We start from the raw sequence: 27,298 nt of genomic DNA on the forward strand, positions 1-27,298 counted from the left end.
TTTACAGAATAAATTTATTGGAATGTGTACTGGGAGTAAGCTTTGAGGTTGTAAACAACTAAGGTAGTGTAATTTGGCTTCATATAATGTAATGTGAGGTAGTAATGTAATTCATATATTAAAGCAAAAAATGTTATAGCAGGTTAACAGTAGAATCAAGAGTACAGGCAAGGATTTTCCTTTTTCTTTTTTTTTAATACTCTGTGTTTTAGGTTATTTGAAAACACTGGGGGGCAAGAGGAGTGACCAACATGAATTGTACACCTAAGAAAATATTTATCAGCTCAGTGGACCCTAATTCACACGCTTGACATTATCCATGCATTGATTTTTATCCTATTTGCTTTTGGTTTCTAACTTTGATGAAGAGCTAATGAACATGAAGAGAAAAGAAGGTATAAGGAAACCTAAAAGCCCAGGGCCATTAATGATGATAGTGGTCATGAGGTAGCTGAGGCCATGAAAGCACCAATCCACTTTGCACCCCAGGCCCACTGAGGAGGCAGCTATGTTTTGGGTTTTTCTATCATTTAGCATATATTGATTGTCTCTATTGTACTCACAATTCCAAATATGCAAAGTTCATAAAAAAGAAGTAGGGATGTCAATCCAGTACTTTTTCCTTAAAATGTTCTTTTTTAATTTTGAATATTTTATTTTAAAATTAATGAAACTTAATTAGTTCATTAAAAGACCTCTTCAATGCTTGCACTAAAACATAGATGACGTTTTCAATTAGAACATACAACTGATATTCTAAAAAAAGCCAAAACTTATCATGAAAATACATATGAATATATATAAAATGGTTCAAATTTAACAAGATTTGTCTTCATAAAACACCAAAAATAATGTCATTAAAAATACACACAGAAATGCAATAGAAATATTTCCAGCCACCAATAAAACAAGTGTTCATTAAGGGTAAAGATAAATCAATCTCACTTTAGCTATTCAGATTCACACAAAAAAAATTAGTAAAAGCAGTTTTTAAAACAGCAGTAATATACTTTTCTTGAAAACATTTTTCAAACAACATTTAAAAATATTCTGATAATCTGCATTTTATATTGAGGTTGATAATGAAGCATATGCATTCTATATGCAGAAGTTATTTCTCCAACCTGTAATTGCTGTTTTGGATTTTTTATATGGGTAGACCATACTCATCTCTGAATAGTTACATTTTTATGCTCACTGTTGTAGGCACTGAATTGTAATTTTTCACACTTAGAATTATTTAGTATGTGCAAACAGTGTTGAGCTATATGGTCAGGTTTATTCACAGATAATTTTGATATGTTTGTTTAAACAAGCTGTATCTCAACAACTTCAGTTTTCCTTCAAAAAAAGAAAATTTACTACTTACAATACCATATAATTGTAGTTCATACATACAATACAGAGCAAGAATTTGTGATGAGTACCATATTATAGCTCACATGTATAGTACAGAGCAAGAATTGTTTTCTTACATATTCATGTATGAGAGAGTGATGGGACAAAATATCAGTACCAGTCTAACAGTCAATAATCTAGAAAAGAGAAACAAGTGATACTTTTATTCTACTTTCTCATCTGCCTTTGTTTTTATGAAGAACTCTGGTTTGTAGATACAGCGATAAGCCAAGAGCTGAGGAAGAACTCCATATGCTATGTTTAATGCTAAAAAAAAGATTTTTGCTTCTTCAGGGACTCTGTAGACATAAGCAGTTCTGGCATGAAGAGAAGCACCAATGTGAGAAAACTGAGCCTGTTATAGTAAAAAAAAAAAAAAAAAGTGGGTAAGCATGAAATTTGTGTTCAGTTGGATGATGAGTTCTAGATGGCTCATTTAGACCATGTTTCTCTGCCCTTGAAACCAGTCTTATTCACAGGCAAAATACCTTCAAATAATCCACAGTCTTTTAATATGTGAGTTTTCATTAAGTTTAGGGTCATTCTTTATATAACTGTTCAAATAAAGTATACTTTCTTTAGTGTGGTTTTATCATGCCAGTTGTGTTTTTTAACTGATTCAGTGCCCCATAATAAACATTCATTAGTGGCTCAATTCAGTGGAAAAATCTGAGTAAAACCTCCATTTGTTTTGAATTTGCATTCTGGAAATTCTACAGAGATTCAGCTGTGGCTTACAAATTGTATTCCAATAAAAAGAAAGTACAGAGTTTAAAAAGCTAACATATATTTAGCATAAACTATTGAAAGAGAAGCACTGAGGTCCTCAGCTTCATTTATCAGTCATTCATCTACTTTTTGGAGCAAGAGCTCAAAGCCCTTTCATTATGTATTTTTTATGTTTGTTTTTTATGCAACTCTAAAAATATGAAGGGTTATTTTGTAAGATAAGGTTGTTAACAACTTGGATAGGGGTACAAGTATGATTGTTCTTTATAAAATGGCAAATATATGTGGAGGCAACCTTTTAAAATCAAATTGTAAGTTACTTAGAAGTGGGACTTGTCAGCATAATTTGAGTTTACAAAACAGAAAGGCAAGGGCCTCCTTCTGTACTTACATACTTGTTCAGAACACACATCCAGAATATGCCAGTGCTCATTTTTGATATTTTTCCTAAGCACAGAGGGCAACTATTAGAAAGGGAAATGCAGGCTACAGCAGGATTAAAAGATCCTGAGAGAGGATTTCCTCAGGAAGTTGGTGTCATTTTAGAATGCAGCCCTCAAGTCTGTTATTTTCATGTTTTGCTGAAATTCAAGATATATGTGAAAAAAGGAATCGAAGTGTAACAAGTAGTAAATTATTAGGTCAACAGGTCAAAGTGAAATCTAGAGAAGACAAATAATAAAAATGACAAACTATTTAAATAATTTGCTTCAAATACATTTAGGTTATTCATTTCCATCCATATGAAATCAATTGATTCAGATAAGTGGTTAACAGATAAAAATGTTAACACCCAACTTTACCATGACAAGAAAAGGGCAAGCTTTTATAAGCAATATGCTTATGAATTTGTCTCATCAGCAGATACTTTAATAGGTTACAATTTTACAAATTACTAATATATTCTGGATACCTCTGGTATATATTTGCTACTCTCTTGAGATAGTAATTTTTTTTTTAAATTACTGTGGTATATTGCCAAGGATCAAGTGGATTATCTGCCTTGTGACCCATGAGGCACAAGAGGGCTGTGCCCTCAGAGACACATTTCCCCAGGGCAGATGCCCAAATCCAGCAAGGGTGTTAACATCCCTGGACTACAAGGACAAAAGATCTTGAAAGTAAAGGGCACTTTGGGGGCTACTCTAAGGAGCTGCTATTGTGGACATGTCTAGAAACTCTGAACAGTAGTTCCGGTCACTAGTTTTTCCTAGGGCCTACTTTGAATAAGTGTTTTTCTGAATATACAACTTAACTTTTTCTTCTGGACTGAAGACCAGTTTTGAACCCTGGTTTTCTCAGAAAAGTGGGTTTGGTAGCTCTATCTTTATAGACACTTGTACACATCACTAAATCACCAGAATTGGAAAAATGCCAATCATACTTTGAGAAATTAATATGAGCAGTTGTGCTTACTTGCATAGGGAAGCTTGCATAAAAAATCAGTGTTTCTGTGGGCCCTTTTCCTGCACTAATCAGTGCAGTTAATACCTCATTTTCATGAACAGCAAACCCATGGCAACATTAAAAAATGATTCATGTCCTTAGATTAGATTGTAAGCCCACTGGGCAGGTACCATGTCTAATGTTTTGTGTGGCACTATCGCATTGTTAGAGCTCAATAAACATTCAACAACAATGGTCTGTGATTGTCAAAATACAAAAAGGATCCACAAAGCATTTCTCTATTTTTATACCTACCTATAGTAAGCCATTCTATTCAGAATTATTAAATAATGGTGAAGATTTTAACTTTTCTAATCAAAAGAGATGTCTGTATATGAGGGGAAAAAAAAAACCCTAACACCAGCTCCTGCTACTGCACATAATTCTAATGGGTGCATTTATGGCAGCCACACCTCCAGTTGAGTGGGCACCCAACCATAACTTCCTCCCAAGGCACATTGGTGTTAAGTGTCTAGAGTGCTTAAGTTTCAGAGGAACCTCAGTCTCACCTGATGATTCGCTTCCTGAGCACATAGGTGAGAAGGAACAGCACACAGGATGATGGCTTGAGTTCAGTCCCAGTGCCATGCAAGGGTCAGGTGAATGAGTGAACTCAGTGCTGCGGAGCTGACTTGGGGCCCAGGATTATAGGTATAAGTTCTAAATCCCAGTAATTTCTCCAAAGTGCAGTGGTATGAGGTTAAATCCTTAATCATTTTTCTATTTCATTCTGGATTATTTTCTAACTTACAAAGATAATTGAGATAGAGTTTGATTTTTGTTTGTTTGGGTTTTGTACTGAGGATTGAACCATGGCCATTTAACCACTGAGCCACATCCCCAGACCTTTTTATTTTTTTTTTTATTTTGAGACAGGGTCTTGCTAAGTTGCTTAGGGCCTTGCTAACTTGCTGAAACTGATGTTGAACTTGCAATCCTCCTGCCTCAGCCTCCTAAGTCACTGTGATTGTAGGCATGTACCACTGTGCCCACCTTACTTTGATTTTTCTAAGACTGGAATGGAAAAAGAGGCAATGAAGGTAAACAAAAGGCTAAATTGTAATAGCTCTCTTTTCTTATATTCATAGATACAACCTGGAAAAGACTAAAAATCAGTCCTGGCTCCAGAAGGAAGAACTGAGTTTTATGTGCTCACATGAATGTTCTAGGCAAAAACTATGTGAATATTGGGACAATAGCCTGGTTACTTGACCAATACAGTATAAATAGCTAATCTGGAACCATGTTATCTTTTCTTAGGGTTTTCTGAGCAGCATAGTATAGTGATTCAGAACACTTACTCTGGAATCAGATGGCCAGAGTCAAATTCCAGCTCCACCACAAACCAGCAAGATGGCCTTGGGTGAGGTATGTAACCCTGTGGCTTCCTCATCTGTAGAAATGGGTAATAATAGAACCTACCTCTGTTATGAGGTTCAGTGCAATGATATCTGGGACATGAGGCTGTTCTGTAGACAGATTAAAAACTTAAGTTCTTTTTCATAATCTGATGCTCTACTTTGTTGAAAACCTGGGCTCTTGTTGACCTTTTGGCTGTCAAATGTCTCCATCAAAGGATAATATAAAGGTGTTAAACCTGAAGTCTAATTTTAATACTAAATAAAAATGTCTGGGTAATGAATCACACCAAAAGCAAATGAGTAAAGTGAGATTTGCATTAGTATCCCAATTATCCGTGCTTTTCCTAAACCCTTACTTTTATATATTTCTTAAAGGTTTCCATAAAGGAAAAATTAAATTCATTTCAGTAGAGTAAGCTCTTTACAACCAGATTGTCCACAGATAAGCCTCCAGACCCCTTTGTGAGAAAGTCCATGGCACCTGTACAGTCAGGAGTGGGAGAAGCTGAGGGCAACCAGGGGGAGGGGATTTCACCTGATAAGAGTGAAATTAGCTTGCATATAAGGTTGTGGGGCAGCAGAAAGCCCATTGTGATCTGTCCCATAGCTTTCGCCCATTTTCTTTGACTTTTAGGTATTTGTTTACAATACACATAGCTTGCTTAATGACTACAGATTGATGAATCTCTCAAAATAAGGCATTTCTCCAAATTCTTACTGGGAATCATACCAACAACAATAGCAACCAAGAGTTTACATAGCTACTGTATGGCAGGAGTATTCTTAGCCCTTCAAATATATTGCCTCATTTAATCCTCACAGCAACACTATGAGAAAGGTACTGTTAATATCCTCACTTTACAGAAGAGGAAACATGATCAGAGAGGTAATCAAGGTGATTGTGCTAATCAGTGACAGGTTGGATCTGAATCAGTCTGTTTCCAGAGCTCCTGCTCTTAACCATTAATTATATTAGCTCTGAGGGGACAGTCTTTTATTTTTTTCATTTTCAGTGATATTTTAACAATATACAGTCATCCATTTACACTAAGGGGGATTGGTTCCAGGAAATCCACACATAATCAAGTCCTTATAAAAAAATGATATATTTGCAAGTATACTGTACACAACCTCCGATATACTTTATAAACTATAGGTTTAAAATCTAGGTTACTTAATAATATCTTATAGAAGGACTGGGGAGATAGCTCAGTTGGTAGAGTGCTTGCCTTTCAAGCACAAAGCCCTGGGCAAAAAAAAAAAAAAAAAAAAATCTTATAGAGTATACATTTTATGTAAATAGTTATTAGGGAATAATGACAAGAGAAAGTCTACATGTTCAGTAGGCCTAATGGCATTTTTAAGTTAGGCTTACAGTTTTAGTCCTATAGTAAGTATTTTGTATGCAGAAATAAATTGGTTGTGAATAAGTCCCAGTAGAATTCTTTAGTCTAAAAGGTATCCTAGTTTTACTTTACTTTATTCCACTTTTCTATTGAACTTTTGATTTCTGAAGTCAACAGATTTGGCAAACTCCTACACTGTCAGAAATCAAGGATCCAACATATCTTCCATTGACCTATACAAATATAGAACTTCGCAAAGATTTATTTTTCTTACTAAATTGCATAGAGCTGGGAGTTCACCAGATCTTTCAGTAAAAGCAGGTTTTGGTATTGTCAGTAGGATCATCAATATGTAAGACTTCTAAATTAGACATGGCAATGTTAGCAAGTAAGGGGTACTGGTCAAGGTTATAAAGTGATTTCTATGATGAATATGTCTGATACCCTCCTAAGATGAAAGCCTATTTCATAAACATGTATTTTCTAGGTGCAAAACAACAAATTCAACATTCTGATCATATGCATTGTTTTGTTGCAGCATGATTTCTAACTTTTCCTTAGGCTGAACACTATGAATAGATATTCAAGCCCAGATAAGAGCTCCAAGGATGTCAGACACAATTTTTGAATTATGCCATTCTTTACCTGCTTAGTTGAGAGAAACATCCTTCTGACATTTATAGGACTGGTCCTCAGCCTCAGGCTCTGGGTCTGAGCACTTATCAGCAAGAAAGGAACTTCAGGCTACCTTGTCAAACTGGGTAGTGATGAATAAGTTCAAGGATTCCTGGAAGTCCTAAAGTCTGATTGAAGCTACCACTGCTGCTGCCCTTCCTAGAATGACCCTACTGGAATCACAGGTGCCCATTTGCAAGATGAGCCTCATCAACAGGTAGAGTCTTGGGTTGGTTTCACTGCTCTGGGCTCTGATATCCAGTATTCCCCAAAGCCATGACCTTCCTCAACCTCCTGACTCTTGGCTTGTTCCATATGACTGAACCTTTGCTTAGGTTTTCCTGCCTAATTCTCCAGTTTGCTGAGCTTTGACAGGTCCCACATCAGGCCTCCTCTGCCATCCTCCTAGCTGAGGACACTTAAGATTCCTGCCTCAGACTGGTGGCACAGGGAAGACCAAGGCACATGGCATGGAAAAGAGGCCCAATAGTGAATCAAAGCACACAGGCAGTGAGTAGCTGTTGGACTCTGAATAAGCTAATCCTGTAAAGAAAAGGCTGGCAAGGTTGGACACTGGCACATGCCTGTAATTCCAGCAATTTGGGGGGCTGAGGCAGGAGGATCTCAAGTTCCAGGCCAGCCTCAGCAACTTAGCCAGACCCTGTCTCAAAATAAAAAATTTTAAAAAAAAGGGATAGGGATGTATCTCAGTGGTAGAATGCCCCTGAGTTCAACTCCCAGTACAAAATAAATAAATAAATAGAGAGAGGAAGAACAGAAAAGGCTAGCACAAGTAAGATGAATATTTGTATATATCCTGGAAGTTACAGGAGAATAATGGAGAGGAACCAAGTCAAGAAAAAAGCCAAGACTTACTTTGCCCCCTGAACTGATGCACACTCTCACATCTAAATGCTTCCTTATTCCCTGCAGAGGCTCAACCTAATAAAGTCCTGCTTGGGCCTCAAGGCCCCCTTAGATGTCACTGCCTCCCACCCTCATGCTCACCCCACAAAGATTCTCCAACTCCTCCATGCTGCATGCAGTCAATCTGTAGAACCCTGTGCCATGGCTATTCACAGGGGCAGAGGAAGATAATATAGTAAAGAAGAAGATAGGCTTTGGAGTCAGACAGGATTTTCTATCCTTTCTATGCCGTTTAGTAACTCTGTGACCTTGGCCAAGTGACTCAGCTGTCCCTAGCTTCAGTTTCATCATCTTTAAATAGGAATTAAAAAAAAAAAAAATGTCGCAAAGATAATGTCTTGCATATGTTACTTTTCTGAGGTACATAAGAAGATCACATTTACCAGATCACATTCCCCTGCAGCTGAGTTGGTACTAGAACTGGCCCGTGTAATCTATACACAGCAAGAAATGAAATTTTACTATTAAGCCACTGAGTACTTGTTACTGCAGCAGAGCACAGAGCTATACTTACACAAATAAGTAAAACATTTAGCATAGTTTGCCCATGTCCTATTTTAGTCTCTAAATCTGACAAATCAGGTGAAATGAGTAAGTTAGAATTAAATATAGGAGTCTGGGAGTGATGTGGGATAAAGAAACTATTAGCTTATAGTTGAAGACCTGAAGAGTTGTGTATTCAGAGTCTATAAAGGAGGAGCAACCAACAAAGTGGGGATAAATGGAGTTCTCCTCCAGGACAGGAATCATTTCTTTGGGTGCTGTATTGACTTTTCTAATATGAATATTCTAATTTTATAATTACCTCAGATGAAGGATATAACCCTGTAACCCCATAAATACCATAAATGTTCTTTACTCTGAATTCCAGTGTCTTTGCCATCATGAGTACATAATTAACTGTTTATGCCTAGAGTTTCTGGATGAACCTCATTCTTTTTTTTTTTTTAAATCTGAGATTTTATTTGTTTTTATTTTTTTTTTTTTATGTGGTGCTGAGAATCGAACCCAGTGCCTCACACGTGCTAGGCAAGCACTCTACCACTGAGCCACAACCCCAGCCCTGAACCTCATTCTTAAGCCTGCTTGAAAAGAGCAAGACAAAGTTTTTAAAACCTGAGTTCATTTTTTTTATTTCTAGTAAATGAAAAATTACTTAATTTCCTTCCTTGTTCAGAAGATCGCTTTGTTTCACTACTTGTTACCCGTGTCAAAATGTTTGGTATGATAACTGCATAAATAATTTCATTTCCAGTTTAATGTAGTAAGCTTTCACTGAACACCTACTGTCAGAGAGAGACTTAGCTTGGTGCCTGAAGGAGGAATTCAACGACAGGGCCAGCTTTCCAGGAGCAGAACTTTTCTTAAGATCACTTTCCCTGGTTCTATATAGCAGAGGATAGCAGAGAATTCTGATATCTTAAACTTGACAGTCATCTTGAAAATAACAGCTCTCAATTCCTTTCAATAGCCATGATATTCAGAGATTGAGAAATAATCCTATAAAAACAATAGCACCACTTGCTAGGTATGTGACCTTGGGCAAATCATGTAATGTCACTTAACCTCCGTTTCCTCACCTGTATAATTAGATACATCTACCAGATAGTTATTGTAAAATGTATGTACAGAAATGTCTTCCAAAGAATTATAAAACAAAAGACAACACGCCTCATAACTATTTCTTACTCTAAAACACTGAACAGAGATAGTTTTTATATATTCAGTAACGACAGATCACCAGTACACTTTCTCAGTTGAAAATGTTCTCAGTACCTGAGCTAGGCCTCCAGCATGAATCAGTGTTATGTCAGGCATCCAGGAACACCCAGGAACAACTAAGCCATAAAGTGCAATCACAAAGTAAGGGACAGAATAAAACATGTATGCCAGCATCTGTATTGAATGGAGAAATAAATAACATCAGCAAATGAATAGCTTGACCTGAACAAAAAGTACAAAAAAATAACATTTTTCAGGATAAAATGCTAAATGCTATTTTCTATGTAGGGCCACATTTTCTTATTAAAAAAAATTTTAACTTTTAAAAATTTTTGGACTTTATAACTACTTAACCTGAATTTTAGGATAAGCAGCAGGATCCTTTAGGTAGGGCTCTTGAAATTGTGCATACAGTCGGCAGAGTTCAGCTGGGCAATCCAAAGCAATCTAAGAACAAAAATGAATTTATTATAAAAATACAATCACTTCTGGTTCGTAGGTTTGCTGATAAGGCTAAATGTGCCAGGTTTAGTCAGAAGCTATTTAACAAAAACTGCATTGTAGAGGTTCATCAGTGAAAGGGGAAAAAAGGAAATATTCTGCAGATTTATCTAAGGAGATTAAGCATAGGTTAATAGTGGAGCAGGAAATGGAAACTAAGGCTGTATTCTTGGGTATCTTTCAAATATTCATAGTTTAAGTATGTAGATTTGGCTAGCCAAAGCACAGCTTGCTTTAGAGTACCAGTTTCACATCTCCTAGTTGGAATAACTAGCCAACTAGTCCCTACAGGAAGAAAGGTAGATTTCTATACCAAATTCATCTTACTATGCTTTGCAAGATTCAAAAATAGCATCCTCCTCTCTCCAGTGCCTCACAGAGTATATTGCCTTTGAGGACAGTAAAGAGTAATGATTTGAAAGCAGGGTCCTCTTGTCTGAAGCCATTTCCTGTGTCCACTTTGAAAGAGAGAAGAGCAGATTTAGTCCCAGCAGAGTAAACTCTAGGCCACAGAACAAAGGTCTTTTTGGCGTACTCCTGTTTCCCTAAGTTACCTTCCCCATCAGGTACCATTCCTCATGTCCTTGACCATAAGTGAAATGTCCCAATATGTAGAACACAGGCCAACGGCAGAATTGATCAAAATGGATCCCAATCCAAAAACCCATCTACAAAAACCCTACTCACCACACATACACATCCATGCATTTTTCTAATGTGCAGAGGGAAGTGGATATGGCTGTGCAAGAGTACAGTTGGGTCATGTTATTTCTTCTTGTCTCTACTTTAAAAATTATACTGCAAGTTAACCAAAGAAAAGTTTCAGTGGTCTGAGGACAGCCTATGACCTTGCCTTTGTTTCCCTTCCCTGTGTCTCTCCTCTTCTTAACCAGCTCCTCCAGGAAGATTCTGACAATTCATAGACAGAGACAACTCTTAAAATAGCTTCTTATTGTGAACACTGAGTGGCCACACAGGCCCCTTTTAGCCCAAGGACCCCAAAACAATGGAAAAGCTTCATCAGTTTACACTTGCCACTCTGTTCCCTTACTGTTCTAAGTTGAATATAATTAATTCTGAGCTGCTTAAATTTATTTCTGCTAAGAATAAATTATGAAACAGAAGCATTGTAAAGGATCACTGATCAATTAAAACAGCAGTCAATTTATTGAGTACTTACTTTATACATAACTCTACCAAGGTAGGTAGTTGCATGGTAGAGGAAAAACTTTTGAGATCAGAGAAAATTTTTCCAAAGCCACAGAATTATAGTAAATGGCCAAGATTCCAAACTACAAAGATTATAGGCCTTTATCTTATCCTTCACATTATAAAAATTATAAAGGGAAATAGAAAAAAATGAAATGTCCACATACCCTTAATGTTTATCAGGCACATCAATACACAGACTCTGAACCTGAGCCTGGTTTGCTTAACTCTACTCTTACCAGTGAAAAATTCACATGACCCCACATAGATTTGGTACTTCTTCCTCAGTCCCATTGGCCCCTCTCTTTAGAACACATGGATGCTCTGTGTGACAGCTAGATGAGTCTTAGGATATCATCTTAGATATTTACATTTAAAGGAATCAAAAGAATGGAATTCTAATGGCTAATTTTTCAGGTGTGCTAAAATAAGGTAAGGAAGATACTTTTGGACGGAGCTTGACCTAAGGACCTAAAAGAGGTGATATGAAACAACCCAGGGTGAGTCACCCCTTGGGAGCAGAGGGTGAGAGACCAGCACAAAGTAGGGCCAGCACTCCAGGGTCTAACAGGAAAAATAGTTTATTAGTTTGCTAAGAAGTCTGATTTTTTTAAAAAATACATATTTTCAGGATTTTTGGAAGCATTAACAGGATAATAATATTATTTTGATCTGTTATGCTTACCAAGCCTCTGAACAGGCAAAAGCCAGTTGCCAGGAGGAGACATATGACCAACATTAAGTCCAGTGGTCTTCTCAGCAGGTCCTTTGCTTGAGCTTCTTGAACAACCTAAAATAGAGGTTTACCTAAAGAGAAAGCCCAGAGTACCAAAGAAGAATCTCAGATCTACTTAAACCCTGAATGCCATGATGATGGATGACAGAATTTTGAAGATTCACAATTCATATCATATACTACTGGCCATGAAGCTTTAGGAGAATCATCTCTACCCCTTGTGTGAAATGAAGAGATGAGACCAGGTGATCTTGAAGAACCTTTCCATCTCTGTTAGTCCAGATTTTTTTCTTGAAATGACATTTTATGATTATACAGGTAAGATACACTCATTTGAAAAATAAGAAAATATTAATAAACCATAAACCAGCCATACCACTTTTTCAGTCATATATATTTACATTTATATATACACATGTACATACTCATATAAAACCTATTTGGGGCCAGGGGAGATGGGATTTAACCCAGGGGCATTTTACCACTTAGCTCCATCCCCAGCACTTTTTTTACTTTTTTATTTTGAGCTGGGTTTTCACTAAGTTTCTGAGGCTGGCCTCAAAATTTCAGTGCTCTTGTCTCAGCCTCTTGAGTGAGCGGGATTATAGGCATGCACAGCTAAAATCTATATTTTTCACAAAATTAGAACTTAGACAATTTTGCAGTCTCTTTTCACTCAACAACTACCTGTATGATAAGCAATTTCCCACATTATTGAAAATTCCAAAATTTAATACCATATGGAAACACACAATAGCTTTTTCTCCCACTGCTGGACATTTACACATTTTTCGCTGTTAAATTTAAGGTGTTGGTGAACAATGTTCATGAATCTGTCATCTTTTTTTCTTGCAGTACTAGGGATTGAACCCAGGGGCGCTCTTCTACTGAACTATAACCCTCCAGGCCTTTTTATTCTTTATTTTGAGGCAGAATCTCACTAAGTTGCCCAGGCTGGCCTTGAACTTCTAATCCAGGGTCACTGACTATGCAATTTTTAGGTTGAAGAATTGTTAAATTAATTTGCAGAACAATTCTGAACTCATGTTCCTGTTAGCACTGTATGATGGATGCATTTGTCCATCACTGTGCTTTAGCATTAAAAATAATAATGAATGGTTCTGTGTGTCTTATGGCATGATTACCCTGCTGGTATAATTACTCTGCTTGCCCACTTTGGCTGTGAATGGAACGGAGGTGTCTCAGAAGAGGTCCTATAGCAATCTCCATGTGCTTGAATTTCTTGGGAATCAGACCCTATGTCTATATGGACTACCTTGAACAGCAGAAGCTATCCAGCCTCCTGCATAGGTGTTATTTACAGATCGTTCCCAGGTGCTCAAACCCAATAACCCCAGACAAAGCACACATGTGGACCTCACTTAGCACTGTAATTCAGAATCTGATAAAGTTCCCAAAAGGATAGCCTGGCTGATAGAAGCTGGTGCATTCAGACAGAAACCAACTGGCCTGGCCACATTAACTGAAATGTAAACAAATGCTACACAATCAACACAGTCACACCGATTTAATGCCTCAAATGCTCCAGGCCTCAGAGGCATAATTCAATTCAGTGACCAGCGGACATTTAAAAACAGTTTACGTCTAAACTTAATAAAATCACCTTTGAGGGATAATTATAATTTTCCAGTGGCTGATTATAGATTCTGAAACCAGCCCAGACAGGAAGACAAGTGTATGGTATGCTTAAGAAAAAAGCAGGGCAAATCCGTGTTCCATACTTCCCTATTTAAAAGAGAAGAAAGAAAAGGTCAAATGTTTATCCAAAGCATACCTAACCACAAGTAATGATTAGGATACCTCCCCATCTCAAATCATCTAAAATTTTTCTATTGACCAGACATTATATTTAAAGAAATAAAGAAGAAAAGAAAGTGAATTTAAAATGATTAGATGTTAACAGGCATATCCTGTCTATAGTATTAAAAAGTACATGTAATATAATATCCTGGTTTCCTGCATGCATAATAACTTTTTACCAGTTTCCAAATACATTTATTGAGTTCTCATTGTGTGTCAAGTTATATATAATGTAAGAAATATTTGCACACTAAATATTGCCAAAAATGCTAGTCAGCCTCTTTGTATCCTTCTAAGAAGTCAGGAAATCTGTGATACTTCACTGTCTTTTTTTTTTTTTTTTTTTTTTTTTTTTTTGATTGTTGATGGACCTTTATTTTTATTCATTTATTTATATTTGGTGCTGAGGATCAAACCCAGGGCCTCACACATGCTAGGCAAGTGCTCTACCACTGAGCCACAACCCCAGCCCCACTTCACTGTCTTAATTGTTCAGTGCACTCTTCTGAAAACTGCTCAAAGCCACTTCTTTTTTTTTTTTAATTTTTGTAATTAGTCATTGATGAACCTTTGTTTATTTATTTATATGTGGTGCTCAGAATTGAACCCAGTGCCTCTCACATGCTAGGCAAACGCTCTACCACTGAGCCACAACCCCAGCCCCAAAACCACTTCTTAAAAGGCCACATTACAGATAGGAACAGTAATACTTTTATAAAACAGATTTTTTATAAGCTTGAAATCTTTTAGTTCTGTAATAACCAAAATAACTTATGTATTATTTTAAAAATCCCCATTATTGCAGAAAAGTGAATTTTAAGATAAAGTTTCTTACCTACAATGTTTCCAGGAACAAAAACAACAATGCTCATTATAATGGATCCTACCCAATATAGGCCAATGGTTCTATAACTTTCCCTGTAATGAAAAAATATCTTGGCTTAGCACACTCGTCTTAGAATGCTATTACAAAAGATGATCCTCAATATTATGTTTTATTCTAACTAGTGAAGTACATGAATCAAGAGTTATAAATCAAACACAAAGTACCCTAGCAATCAAACATCACCATAGTGATATACTACAGAACCTTCTTTGTATCCCTTTGAGTGGGAAATTATGCTTACTACCTTGATCTGCTAAATTACAATGTTTTCATCACTGCCACAACTCCCTATTAGATGTAAACAGCATGAAAGGGAATAGAAGGTTCAAAGAAAGAAACTGGATGGATATTTTAAATCATTGTAAGTATGAGTAACCATGCAAAATGTGCTTTCCCCTGGCAACACAGTTTTGGCCAATACCCCAAAAGTAGAGATAGTTCATGACACATATCCCATGTTCTAAAGGAGCTGATAGATACCCCCAATTTTCACCAATGTTGGGTTATTGGTTAAGATGCTCCTTCAATTGATAACCCAATTACTCAACTTCATACTATAAAGGAGGCTATGAAAAGCTCAAAAGGAGATTCTCTGGAGGGTATAGAAGTAGAGAATACATTGTGCTTTCTACCTTATTCCAGTCCCAAGCCAAATGTAGCCAATCCCATGAGGACCATTCACAATGACCTGTATTGTCCACAGAGGGACAGACAAGAATTAGCTGGAGCTATCCTTTTTTTAATACATATATTTTAGTTGTAGATGGACACAGTACCTTTATTTGTTTATGTGGTGCTGAGGATTGAACCCAGTGCCTTACACATGCCACGCAAGTGCTCTACCACTGAGCTACAACCCCAGCCCATTAGCTGGAGCTATCTTTGTATGCATGATGAGAAAGAGTGGGAATAGTCAATCAAACAGCACTTCAACCTTAGATGGGGTAGAAATGCAAGACTTTCTCTAGCCTGGAGCCAAGGGGGAGGCCTGGGAAGGAAACTTGGCTGGAGTCATCTTGAAAGAAGCCTCCCCAGAGTGTGCCTTCTGAAATATGGAAAAGAAGCTATGGGTAAACCATCATGAACAGGGGAATCAAATTCAGCCAGAGAACATTGCTCACTTCAGGGACTGGAACAATGCAAAGGTTTCTGCTGTCAGGGTCTCCAAAGAGCCCACATGGGTGCGCCACAAGACAGCATTTCATGGCAGAGAACACTAGTGCCCAGAAAACAGCAACTGTCACATAAGACTTCCCCTCTTCCTTTAATCCCATGGACATACACTCCCAGAGTAGCCAGCCCCAGAGAGTTGAAAAGGAGTGTGACAGACTTATCTCCCAAGGCTGGGTGAAGGTCCCCAAGTCTTGGTGCTACATCTGGCTGCAGGGAAAAGGTTTAAAATGAGATTGAAGTTTTGAGTCAGAATGTGCTGAGCTTTAATTCCTGAAAGTGAGACTTGTTCTTATTAGAAAACATGATTAGAAAGCTAAGACTCAGTCTGCCTGATCTTCACCAGGGTGGGGAAGCAATCCCAGGACACATTTAAAAAGGCAATGGTGCAAGGAAAATAAAGCCACATTGGACACATACCTGTGGAACTTACATTCAGGTCCAATGTACCTGATTGTATACTTGCCTCTCTACATACATGTTCCTTACATACCTATTTATTTTTGCTAAGGCACACACAGCAGGCAAACAGACTTACTCCCAAGCTATGGCTGCCACCATCACTAGGTACATCAAATAATGAGCAGAGCCATCCCAGTAGCAGATCATGTGCCCATAGGCAGTATTCAGATACGGCTCACCCTAAAGAAAGCATTAAAAAAAAGTTCATTTTAAATACTCAGTTAAATGTTGAACCCCAGACCTATATTGCAAGTAAAATAAAGCAGAACTACTTGGTATTAGTCCTCTAGGACAAAACTATTCCTACTTAATTGGTAGGAACATGAAAATATAACTATCCTGGAGCTTCCAAAACCAGCGTCTGCCACAGGAATCAAAAAAAAGGCCAATGATGGACGAACATACATCAGTATAAAGGCAAATGGCAGTGGGGGCCATCGTGGCTGCATGGCCAACTCTAAAGCCAGAGGTGCTTAACTTTGGCCAGAGATGTGGCCAAGGAAGACCCTGCTCACTGGCTGGTCTTATCATGCTGATCCCATGGTTGGCTAGGGTGGTCATGGAGAGAGGCACTCATGCCCCTCTTACTTATTTACAGAGAAATAAGCACTGAACTCAGAGCTTCCCACCAAACTTTTATTCAACCTTCCCATCAACCCTATGGTATGGACACAACTGACTCCATTTCTCAGGTGAGGAAACAGGCTCTAAGAGCTCTAAGAGGTTACAAGACTTGTCCAAAGTCATGTAAGTAAGCAGCAGAAATTGTACTACCAAGAAGAGCCATACTTCTGAGAAATTTTTTAATTTTATGAACTTTACAAAGATGAAATTATATGATAAACTATATTTCCCTGTCCAGGTAGCTACTAAGAATATTACTGTGAAATATGCATGAGTTTTTAGTGTCTTTCTGCCTCCACCTTCTTTTCCTTCTTCCATGTGCATGTTCTCTTATCTTATTCCGTGTGTTTCCCTAATATGCCCTAAGTCTTTTTTTTTTTTTTTTTTTTTTTGCGGTGCTGTCGCACAAGCCAGACAAGTGTCTTGCCACTGAACCTTTAGTCCTTTCTACAAGAAGAGTGCAGATCAATCAGCTAACCAAGTGAGGCATTCTCTTAAGCTTCATGCTTCCCTGGGGCAAGCACTGCTCTTATCATCTTGCCCCACAAATCAAACCAAATCAAAATAGCAGCAGAGGAGAAAACACCACCAAAATTATACTTCTGTACAACTTCCTGGCCCACATCATTTCTCTCTATACCATGCCCTGACTAGATAACTAATACAATTTCATTTCATGGTTTCATTCACACCTACTCACCTGGCTCTCAAAGACAGTGGAGGCCTCTCCTGGTGGCTGGATGGACATCTTTAGCAGGATGGTTCATGGGCCCTTCAAATTCATCTGAACTCCTTCAATTCATCAGCTTCTCCTCTCAACCAACATACCCCACCTCGCCTCTGTGTTAATAGCAATACCACTCAACTTCCCAGGTCAAAACAACAGGATATTTTGTTGTTGTTGTTCCTTACTCTCCTACAGTCTTTTGCAAATCCAATCAGTTTTCCCTCTATGGTGTCACCCCACACAATCTACCCTCTTCATTTTGGCCCAGGTCAAGCCTCAGTGTCCCTCACTGAACCACTGCTGCGTTTCCAAATGATCTCCCTGCCTCTCACCTCCTTCTCAGCCAACACACTCCTGCTTCTAGTTGAAGTCATGTAGTCTGACTCTTGGCATCTCACTCTGCTCTAAAACTGTTCAAAGCTTGTTATTGCCTACAGGGTCAAGCCCCATCCCCTCTACACAGCGTCTAGGTCTCCAGAGTCTGGCCCTGTGACCTTACTACTGTTACAACCCAGTTCCTCTTCTCATGTCCCATCTGCCCCTATGCTTACTACCCTCATCAGCTTGACCTCTAACCTTCTGGTCAGCCACCTTCCTCCTGAAGCCTTCCTCCTCTGGCCTCAGTGACCTCGCTTTCTGGATTTCTCTTATGTCTCTTTTCCTACCTGCCACAGTTCATTTCAGAGGCTCCTCCTTTTCTGGCCCCACATTTCCAAAGTTCTGGCTTTAACTGCTTTCCTTCCACATCTGGATAAGTTCCTCTCTTATCAGACCTGCTGGTACCAACCATACTCAGACAGCCCCCAAATCTGCCAGGACCATTCCTTGGAGCTCAAGACCTACAAAGCTCTGCTAAGCTGCCCCTCAAGCACCTGAAACTCCACATGTCCTCAAATGAATTCAGCACCATCCCTACCAACCTGTACCCGGGAGAAGACACATGCTACTTCTCTTTAAGCCTTTGCCCAAGTGGTCCCTTCTCCTTGGAATGCCTTTTCACCTCCCTGGTCCATCCAAAAGGTTCTCATCCTCTCCCATGGCCATTTTAAAAGCAGCTATAACACTGTCACCAACTTGATAAGGCCTTCCCTGGCTATTTCCAGGGTTAGGTCCTCTGTGCCTAGAGTAAACCTCCATCACCACCCCTTAGAACAATCCCCACCACTCAGTGAGCCCCTGGACAATAGGAAGCAGGTCTTGTGATCCCAGAGTCTACTTCAATAGATTTCTACAGTTCCTCCCATGCTTCCAATTTACTAGCACCAGCATTTTTCCAAATTCCAAAGCAGGAACCAGGCAGTCATCTTGGTTCTTACCTCACTTCACCCCAAACTTGTCACCAATTCCTACTCATTCCAGCCAAATGCTCTGAAGTTCACCCCCTCTCTATTTCCCATGCACTGCCTTTGTCTGACCACCTTCATGTCTTTGCTGGCTCAGAAGAAACCTTACTAGTGTTCCAGCTCATGATACTAACCCTTCCCCCATAAGCCCATCCTTCCCAGAGCTGCCTTCTTCCCTGATTTAAAATTTCACCTTAGGTGGCATACAGAGCTCCCCATTATTTGAAACAGATGAAGATTATGCTTTTGGCCCTACTTCTTATTTCCTGTGTGACCTTGAGTAAGTCACTTAACCTCTCTGGGGCTGGATCTAGTCCACCACAAAATAAAATAGGACTAGCTCCCTCAAGTGCTATGATTTGGTTGGAGGTGGGGTAAATCATCATAATCAAATAGCTTAATTGCCTCAGTGTTGGTACCTTGCAAATTTAAGACCAATTTGGTTTCTGAGATTAATATATTAACAAACATGCAAATACTAAATTCATTTGAAGTTCCTCATTTAAGGAACAGATAGGTCGTGTGGTGGGTCAGGAGTAAGGGAAGAGTTATAAAAGCAGAACATTGAAGAGAATTGCTTCCCAATTTCCATGATCTCAACTTATCCTTCAGCTTCACTTACCATGTGAGCAAAACCTAAGTCTGATAGGAAATGTATTAGACCTGTTTATGGTAAATGAGAGGACTGAATGATGTGGCCCAGGTTGCTAACCATTTGGTTTAAGCCTCCCAATCATTAAGCAGTGCTTTACCTCTCTCAGGTAATGTGTCATGAACCCGTCAATGATGCCATCTTGTTCCAGTCCTATGATGAGGTTCACCACACTGGTAAATCCAAAAACTGCATACACTAGAGCAAAGAAAGCAGCAGTTTAAAAAGCAATAATACAGAAGATAATTATTAAGAGCTTGGCATTTGCTAAAAATAATGGAATGTTTCTGATGTTTTCCAGAAGATCTATGGGCACTTGTCAACAGACCAGCAGACCACACCTGCCTGTTTTCACAGATCTCCCCATCCTCGCCCAAGGGCTCTCACTGAGGGAGCATATGTGTCACAGGGATGAAGAATGATAAAGCCACCACTGACTCATCCCACCTTTGCAGCAGGAACAATGGCAATAACTGAGTGGCTAAAGAAGCAAACCAGTGACTACCAGGTTTAAGATAATAACAGAAGAGGTGAATCATCTCGATGATTACCACACAGGCTAACTCACAGTGTGTCGCACGTGTTTGCCTATTTCATACTGAAGATACTGAGGAGGAAGGGGCCTGATGTGCAAATAACAATAACTTTAAGAAAATAGGCCAGTGGTTTTAAAAAATTGATACTTATAAGACAGTACAACTGCATATGAAAGAAGGAAAGCTGTCATATCTTAGAGAATCTTATTAAGAGTTGTGTGAAACTCCCAAATGGGCTTAATACTACAAGCAACAAATAAGCCAAGGAATAGTACTTTTTAAACAGTAAGAGACAAATTCAGCATGTGTTAGTCTGTCAAGAAAGCTGCCTCGCTCGGTACTAGGGATGGACTCCAGGGGTGCTCAACCACTGAACTACATCCTCATCATCTTCATCTTCAGATAGGGTCTCACCTAGTTGCCCAGGATGGCCTCCGACTTGCAAGCTGTAAAGAGCCAAGAACAGAGAGCAGAGAGTGCAGGAGAATGGCAGAGATATCAGTAAGTTAAGTGTGGGTTCCCTGGGGTAAGAAGGGAGGGGAGACAGTATCAGGAGACTAGTCTGGGAAGATAGGCTAGGACCAGATCAGAGCAAGTGCAGTAGTGCAGGGGAAAGGCCATGGATTTGATGTCAGACTGGCCTAGCTCAACTACCAAGCAGCCATAAAACCTTAGGCAAGTAACATAATTTCTCTAAGCTTCAGAGGTTTTTATATGTGAAATGGAAAAACCTAATCACTCACAATTCTGTCACACCTTTACCAAGACCCACTGTGGGCAAAGAATGCTCCCCACACTTATAGATGATGGGTTCAGCCATATGGCCTGCTTTGACCAGTGGAGTATGGATGGAAGTGACAGTGATCAGCTCCAAGCCAAGGCTTTAAGGGACATCATTTTCTTTCCACTAGCCCCTCTCAGCCTCTATATCTGCCATGAGGCAGGCATGGCCTAGGGAGCTGCTGATCCAAGAACAAGGAGACACATGGAATAACCCTGAATTCAACTCACAGGCTGAAGCGTAGTGGCCTCAGCCAGCCCACAAACCTGTAAGCAAGAAAAAAGTTTTGTTGCTATATGATGCTGAGATTTGAGGAGTGTCTGATATCAAAGCAGACACTAAACAAATAAAATGCCCAGCACAGGAAACACCCAGAGGCCACTGACAGCTTCTCAGGGAGCATCCAAAATGAAAGAGCCTGGGCTTTGGGGTCAGTGCCATTCTCACTAGCTATGTGACCCTAGCTTCTTCATTTGCAAGTGGAGGGATATTTGTTGTGAGGATTAAATAAAATAATACTACTAATATACTCTCAGCCTTCCCAGATATGCTGTAGGTGCTCAACCAATAGCACTTTTATTTAACGTGTATGTTTGTCAGACACTGACCTAAGCACTTTACAAATATTACCTTATTTAATGTTTATACAAACCTCCCGTGATAGGTATTATTATTTTCCTTTTCATACAAATGTACAAACTGAGGCACTGTATATTTAAGTTCCATGTCAGGCAAGGGGGACTATAAGCACCAGGCTGAGGACAGGAAGCCCATCAAGGAGAGAGGTAGGAGCATGTTGAGGGGTCAGAGGGTAAAGAACAGATTATGTCTGGCACTGGCAGTCAGTATCCTTCCACCAGGGAGGCCACAGCTTATGGGAGAGGCCATAGCTTATAGGCAAGGCCACATTGTGTGTTCTGAAACACCCTTGCACTTCTGGCCAGTTATCAGTGGGCCCAGAGTATTCATAATCAAGGAAGAATATGTGACTGAGAACAAACTGTTGTTATCAAGTGGACACAATGGAGACATACCATAGAACAGTGGGTCCCGGGGTGGTTTTCTTTTGACGAGAACACGAGCCAACAGGGCTACCAGGAGCAGGATGAGGGCAGCAACCCCTACAATTGTCCAGGAACTGCAATGACCAGAACAGGGAGGTGGTCACTTATCAAAATAAACACAATAGTGCCTGGAATTTCCTGACCATTGAATACATTTGCTTCCAGCACTGCATAATTCATACATAATTCTGCCTCTGTCTACAGCTCAGGCCCTATGGAGTTTATTTGCCTCTGGGTCAAAGCCCTATGACTTTAAGGGAACACAACCCCTAGGCCCTCATTCTCCTTTCTTCCCATACCTCTCTCACATTCATAGGATATATCTGGAGGTGCCTCTGCCCTATTCCACCCTGCCCCTGAGATGGCCGTTGCCCTGCTGCTACCTACCTATTCCTCCCACCCTTTCCCCTGGCAGATGACAGGCCTAACCACTGAATCTGCCACCTCCCTCAGAGCCAACCAGAAACCCTCAGACTGAGTTCCAGAATGCAGGCATGGCTTCACACACATTCTAGGGGGACAAGACATATTGTGCACCCCTATGCGGCAGGTACTGCTGCATGTCCAGGTACTGGATAAACAAGAGAAGCCCCAATCTACGAGGAGGGACCCACCTAAATAGGCTCTGAGCTCTATAACCAACAAGGTCACCTCCAGTCGTAAAGAAACACTCTCCTGCATCCCCAGCACTGACAGGGCTTTCAGTTATAGACAAAGAACCACCTGGCCCACTCCAATGGCCTGCTACATGAGAACCCTCTTACAACCTCTTACAGCTACTACAAGCACCACTCCTCAACTGAGACCCCTCCACACCACCACAGCCCAACATTGGAACCTTTGGATAACATTCACCATAGGCCCCTGGGAAAGAGGAAGAGGATGATGAAGAGCGGGAAGGGGAATGGATGGATGTATGGATGATCAGTTCTATGAAAAGAAAGATGATGACTGTGTCATTGTCCATGTGAGAATCAAAAAACTGGAGGTTTCTGATGATGCACATCAGTGGGTGCTCCAAGCTCCTCCAAAAGGGATGAGCTTAAGGAGAAGGAAGCTAATGTGGGTCAAGAACATGATGCTGGGTTGAAGTAACCAGTGAAGAGGGAAGAGTCTGGATGTGCTCTATAAGCTGCAAGGTGCTTTAACGATGAGCTTCCTGAGGCAGGTGATAGTCAGCAGACAACCCCCTTCCCTTCTCTCACCAAGGGCCTGAACTCACAGCCTGCATGATCACATGGCTGGTGCTCTTCTGGAGAATAAGAAGCAGTGTAAACTGGTTCACAGCATCCTTTCATGCTCTTCACCTCTAGGGGAAGAGGAAAGAATGAAGGGAAAGTGGGGCAGCAAATCATCTCTGCCTCCCAGCACTGTCCCCAGAGACCCTTTTCTGACAGCCAAGTGCAGCTTCTGCTCAAAACAGGCAGAAGCAAGTCCAAAAGGAACTCCGGGGGATGAATAAGAGCTGCAACTAATCCAAAGGTGAAAGCATTGTTAGTCTTGAGGGTAAGAGTGGTCACTGACACCCGTCTATGAATATATCTATATGGATGAGAATGAGTAAAGTGTATATGTGAGAGAGAGACCCCAATTCTTTCCTGAACTCTCACTATTTGCTTTTTCTGTTTCTCAGACTTTCATAAAAGGTCTGGTGGGAATAAAGGAAGCTCAAGTAAACAAAGTCAAGCATCACTGAAAAGCCCCTGTGCACAAGATGCTGAGCTGGGCAGGACGACACTAAGGGGAACTATACCCTGGGAAGGTAAGCTCTGACCACAGGAGAGAACTTTCATAGGAAAGGTGCAGTTAAGGGGCCAGGTTGGCTCAAAACAGAAATCTTACAGTTAGAAGAAGGGTCTACAAAGGAAGCGGAATTTTACTCTGGGCCATAGAGCCCAGGCGTGGCTTCAACATTCAACAATAGGGAGGAACTGTGAGCAAGGGCAAGGAGGGCAAGGAGGCAGGAAGGCAGAAGGGTGTTCAAGGGGCAAAGACGGTCTGGTGTGGCTGAAGCACTAGCGAGGTTAGGGCTGAGGTTCAGAGATGTGCAGGGGGCTAAGGCAGAGGGGAGGAAGTCTTTGCCACAGTCTGGTAAGAGAGGGCCAGCCCCAAGAACTGACAGGAGGGAATGGATACTAGACTAGCTCTAGACTTGTGGGGAAGGAGATAGGAGAAAGGGACTGGAGAAAGAGTAACAGGCCATGAGATTTTAACCTGCGGAAAGAAAAGAAGAATGGTTGCAACTAATTATTGAAAACACTGTAGGACTTAGCAATGTCATCAATAAGGCACAGTGGTACATAATTCAGGCTGTATTCAGTAAATGCCATCATCATCTTCCCAAAGGCCCAAACCTCAGGGTCATCCTCAAATCCTCTCTTTACTGCTATGCAACTCTTTTGCAGCAGGCAGCTCTCCCTCTGAATTTTCACCACACCCATCTACTTCCTTCCCCTGCTTTGCTCATTGTTCCCCTGCATACAAGGATTTGTCACCAGATCTTGCTGTAGCTGAAGTGTCACCCACCCCTTCCAAGAAGCCTTCCCTAACCACCAGCCCCCTTCTTAGTCACCCTAGTTTATTGTCGTCGTAGCATGTTACTGTCTGTCTATATATTTGTTGATGTCTCTTTCAGTACTTGCCTCCCCAACTTTTTCTGGCCTGTTCATAGCTATGCCCCCAACCCCTGGAACAGCACTAAGCACACAGTAGGTACTTAATAAATATTCACTAAACTGTCCATAATGCTATTTTAGAAGCACAGGGTCTCTGTGCACTATATTGAGAGGCACATAACCCAGAGCTGCTTTTTCCAGAAAATGCACCCAGAGACTGGGTCAGACCAAAGGCAGACACTGCCAGTGCCCAATATGGGTGCTCTCTGGATAAGGTGACCACAGAAGGAGAGAGAAGTCACTACCCTGTGTGCAGACACTTGTCTGCAGCCTGGAGTCGAGAGGGGGTTTGCAGGGTACAGACTGATGCAATTTCCTTAGCACCAACTGCTGTAAGAAACGTTAGCAGGTTACTTCCTCCCCTGGCTCCACCACCACCAGACAGCAACCAAAATCACCAGGCACGAAGGTTGGCTCCTTTCCATTGCCCTCCCAGGCCTTTAGCTGCCCATGGGGGAAAGTGTTGGTTAGTCAGTGATCCCTTCACAGAAGTGGGAAGCAGGGCTTTGATCCAAAGCCTGTGCTGCCTCCTTCAGCCCCACCCATGTCCTTAGCATTGATGTGTCCTGCCTCTGCTCCCCGCCCCCATCTTCTCTTCCATTCATAATGCCCCTTCACAAACAATTCTCACTGGATCCTTACAACAGGATGCAAATATAGTCCATTTGGCAGACCAGAAAACTGAGGCCAGACTACACCGTTAGTGGCAAAGCCAGGCCTAGAACCAGGGCTATTTCTGCTAGTCATTTACAACAGCTTCTAAAATTAAGAAATGGTAAGTATGTGAAAGTCCTTACATGGAAACGTCTTTGTGAAATGGGAACGGAACAAGGCACACGCAAGATAAAATGGCCAAGCTGGTAGTTTCCATGTTTGTTCCGCTGACTACTGGTCCTGAGCTCCTTAAGGGCAGGAGAATTGCCGAACTGACCTCTATAACCCCGGCACGGTGTTACACGGAGCCGGCGCCCAGCACTTGGTCCCTGAATTGCACCAGTTTGGGCAGGGGCCCCGGCCCGTGCGACCCTTAGGAGTCTCCCCCCGCTCTACCCCGGAGGACAGGACCTCTGGAGCGGCGGAACTCTGCCCCGCAGCCTTGGGTCCAAGAGCCATCCGAAAAGTTGCCGCGTCTCCCGCGTGAGGACCTGGCTCCTACCGCCCTACTACGCGCCCCCAGCCGCGCCCATTCACTTACTCGTGGTGGGCCGCCAGGTGGTTGAAGATGTAGGTGACCGGGATGGCCGAGAGGGACAGCACAAACACCCCGGTGGCCGCAGAGGCACTCATCGCCGCCGCCGCGCCGCTCGCCCTTCACCGCATCCCTCCAGGCGCCCCGCCCTGGCTTCCGGCGGCTCCCGCGCCCCTCGGCGTCGGCCCTTGCAGACGCCCGCCCAGGGCCGGGCGCCGCGCCCCCAACACCGCACCCTCAGCGGTCCCTCGGCAGGCCAGCGGTGTACCCCGCGCCCTGCAGCGCCGGCCGGGATGTGCAGGGCTGCGGCGCAGTCCAGGGAGGCTTCTTCGCTGTGCTCCTGCCACCGGTGCCAGGGCTCAGCGGCGAGTACGGGACCGCGCTGGGGGGCAGCGACACCCACCGCCAGGGACAGGTGACCCCGAGGCCGCGCACTCTCCGGAAGGCAGCGGCCCAGGCGGCGGGTGCTTTTTCCAGCCCTGGGCACAGCGGGAGCTGGTCATCTACGAGTTGGAGAGACGCTGGGCTGAGCTGGGGGCCAGGGGAGGGTGGAGCCTGGCCCCAGGGTGTCAGAGAGGGCAGGGCCCGCGAGAATGTCCACAGGGAAGCCCACAGCCCAGAGACCGGGAGGTGCAAATACTCCTGGAATCATGGAACTTCTCTGCCCAGCAGCTTTCAGCCAGCAGCAAGTACAGCTCCTGTGCAGAGTAGTATCCCAGCTTTAAACCCTGGCTGCCCACTCATCAGCCGTTGACCTTTATCAAGTTATTTAACCTCTCTGTGTCTTTTTCCTAATCTGTGAAAGGGTGATTACCTGCTCCATAGTGTGATTTGGGGACGAATGGAGTTAACATGTATAAAGTGCTTACCCTGCACTGCTCAACATGCTCCTGTATACTGCGATCTCCCTGCCACATCACCGCCACTCTTTTTCTTTTTGAATTAATAATGTCCCTGTGAGAAATGTCCTGATTTAAGAGACCAGAGCAGCATATATTTCTATTCTAGTCAGTGTTCCTGGAAGCTAGGTTAGGACCAGCCAGCCTTCACTAGGCCCTACAGGGTACAAAGAGTAGAAGACAAAATCTCTCCTCAGAATATTGTCATATGCTTACTGATTATGGAGAATAATGAATACTAAGTGTTGTTCTGACTGACTGCTTTCTGCAGGTGGTGATAGTTTAGAAAGCTTCCTGGGACTAACCCTGGATTGGTCCAAGACGGGGAAGGGTTAGGAACTGAGTTTTAGAGGGAGAACAATCTCAGCCACAGAAGGATATAATGCATGTCTTATGTCCTTAAAATTGAGAGAAAATTC

At 41.5% G+C, this 27,298-nt stretch overlaps 2 protein-coding genes across 8 annotated transcripts in view; one reads left to right on the top strand and one right to left on the bottom strand.

The window, feature by feature from the left end:
* Tm6sf1 (transmembrane 6 superfamily member 1) lies at positions 1-26,620 on the bottom strand. Of its 5 annotated transcripts, XM_047534422.1 has the most exons (11): positions 25,987-26,604; positions 23,339-23,425; positions 22,087-22,190; positions 19,836-19,933; positions 16,466-16,569; positions 14,707-14,789; positions 13,675-13,796; positions 12,000-12,104; positions 9,959-10,051; positions 9,659-9,778; positions 1-1,753 (listed from the first exon to the last, which is right to left on the bottom strand). In XM_047534422.1, the coding sequence occupies exons 4-11, from the start codon at positions 19,854-19,856 to the stop codon at positions 1,562-1,564; spliced, it is 840 nt and encodes a 279-aa protein (XP_047390378.1). In that variant the 5' UTR covers positions 19,857-19,933; positions 22,087-22,190; positions 23,339-23,425; positions 25,987-26,604; the 3' UTR covers positions 1-1,561. The 5 variants fall into 5 exon arrangements, with proteins under 5 accessions (XP_047390378.1, XP_047390362.1, XP_047390386.1 ...); XM_047534406.1 differs by lacking the exon at positions 23,339-23,425 and having other exon boundaries at positions 25,987-26,606; XM_047534430.1 differs by lacking the exon at positions 16,466-16,569 and having other exon boundaries at positions 25,987-26,605.
* The window catches only part of LOC124970820 (translation initiation factor IF-2-like), a 29,929-nt gene continuing 7,129 nt past the window's right edge, over positions 4,499-27,298 (top strand). The window contains exons 1-4 of one of the 3 annotated variants that reach the window (XR_007106211.1): positions 4,499-4,941; positions 6,819-7,172; positions 20,037-20,772; positions 23,750-23,878. Coding sequence is in view for 1 of the 3 variants with exons in the window: in XM_047534452.1 (XP_047390408.1) it covers positions 26,029-26,349 (321 nt within the window). In the remaining 2 variants the exon portion in view is untranslated. Of the gene's footprint in view, positions 4,942-6,207; positions 7,173-20,036; positions 20,773-23,749; positions 23,879-25,690; positions 26,350-27,298 lie in introns of those variants that run through there. The other 2 variants (XR_007106205.1, XM_047534452.1) reach the window with 2 other exon arrangements.

Source organism: Sciurus carolinensis, chromosome 2, assembly GCF_902686445.1.
Source record: "Sciurus carolinensis chromosome 2, mSciCar1.2, whole genome shotgun sequence".
NCBI lineage: Eukaryota > Metazoa > Chordata > Mammalia > Rodentia > Sciuridae > Sciurus > Sciurus carolinensis.

Bases quoted from the DNA above. Each gene is read 5' to 3' on its own strand.
- Tm6sf1 (XM_047534406.1), bottom strand. From the start codon at position 26,078: ATGAGTGCCTCTGCGGCCACCGGGGTGTTTGTGCTGTCCCTCTCGGCC. The intron at 13,797-14,706 runs GTAAGAAACTTT...TCTTTTAAATAG, and splicing joins TGTTCCTGGAAACATTGTAG to GGAAGTATGGAACACGGATT. The intron at 9,779-9,958 runs GTTAAGTAGTTA...CATTCAATACAG, and splicing joins CTGCTTATCCTAAAATTCAG to ATGCTGGCATACATGTTTTA.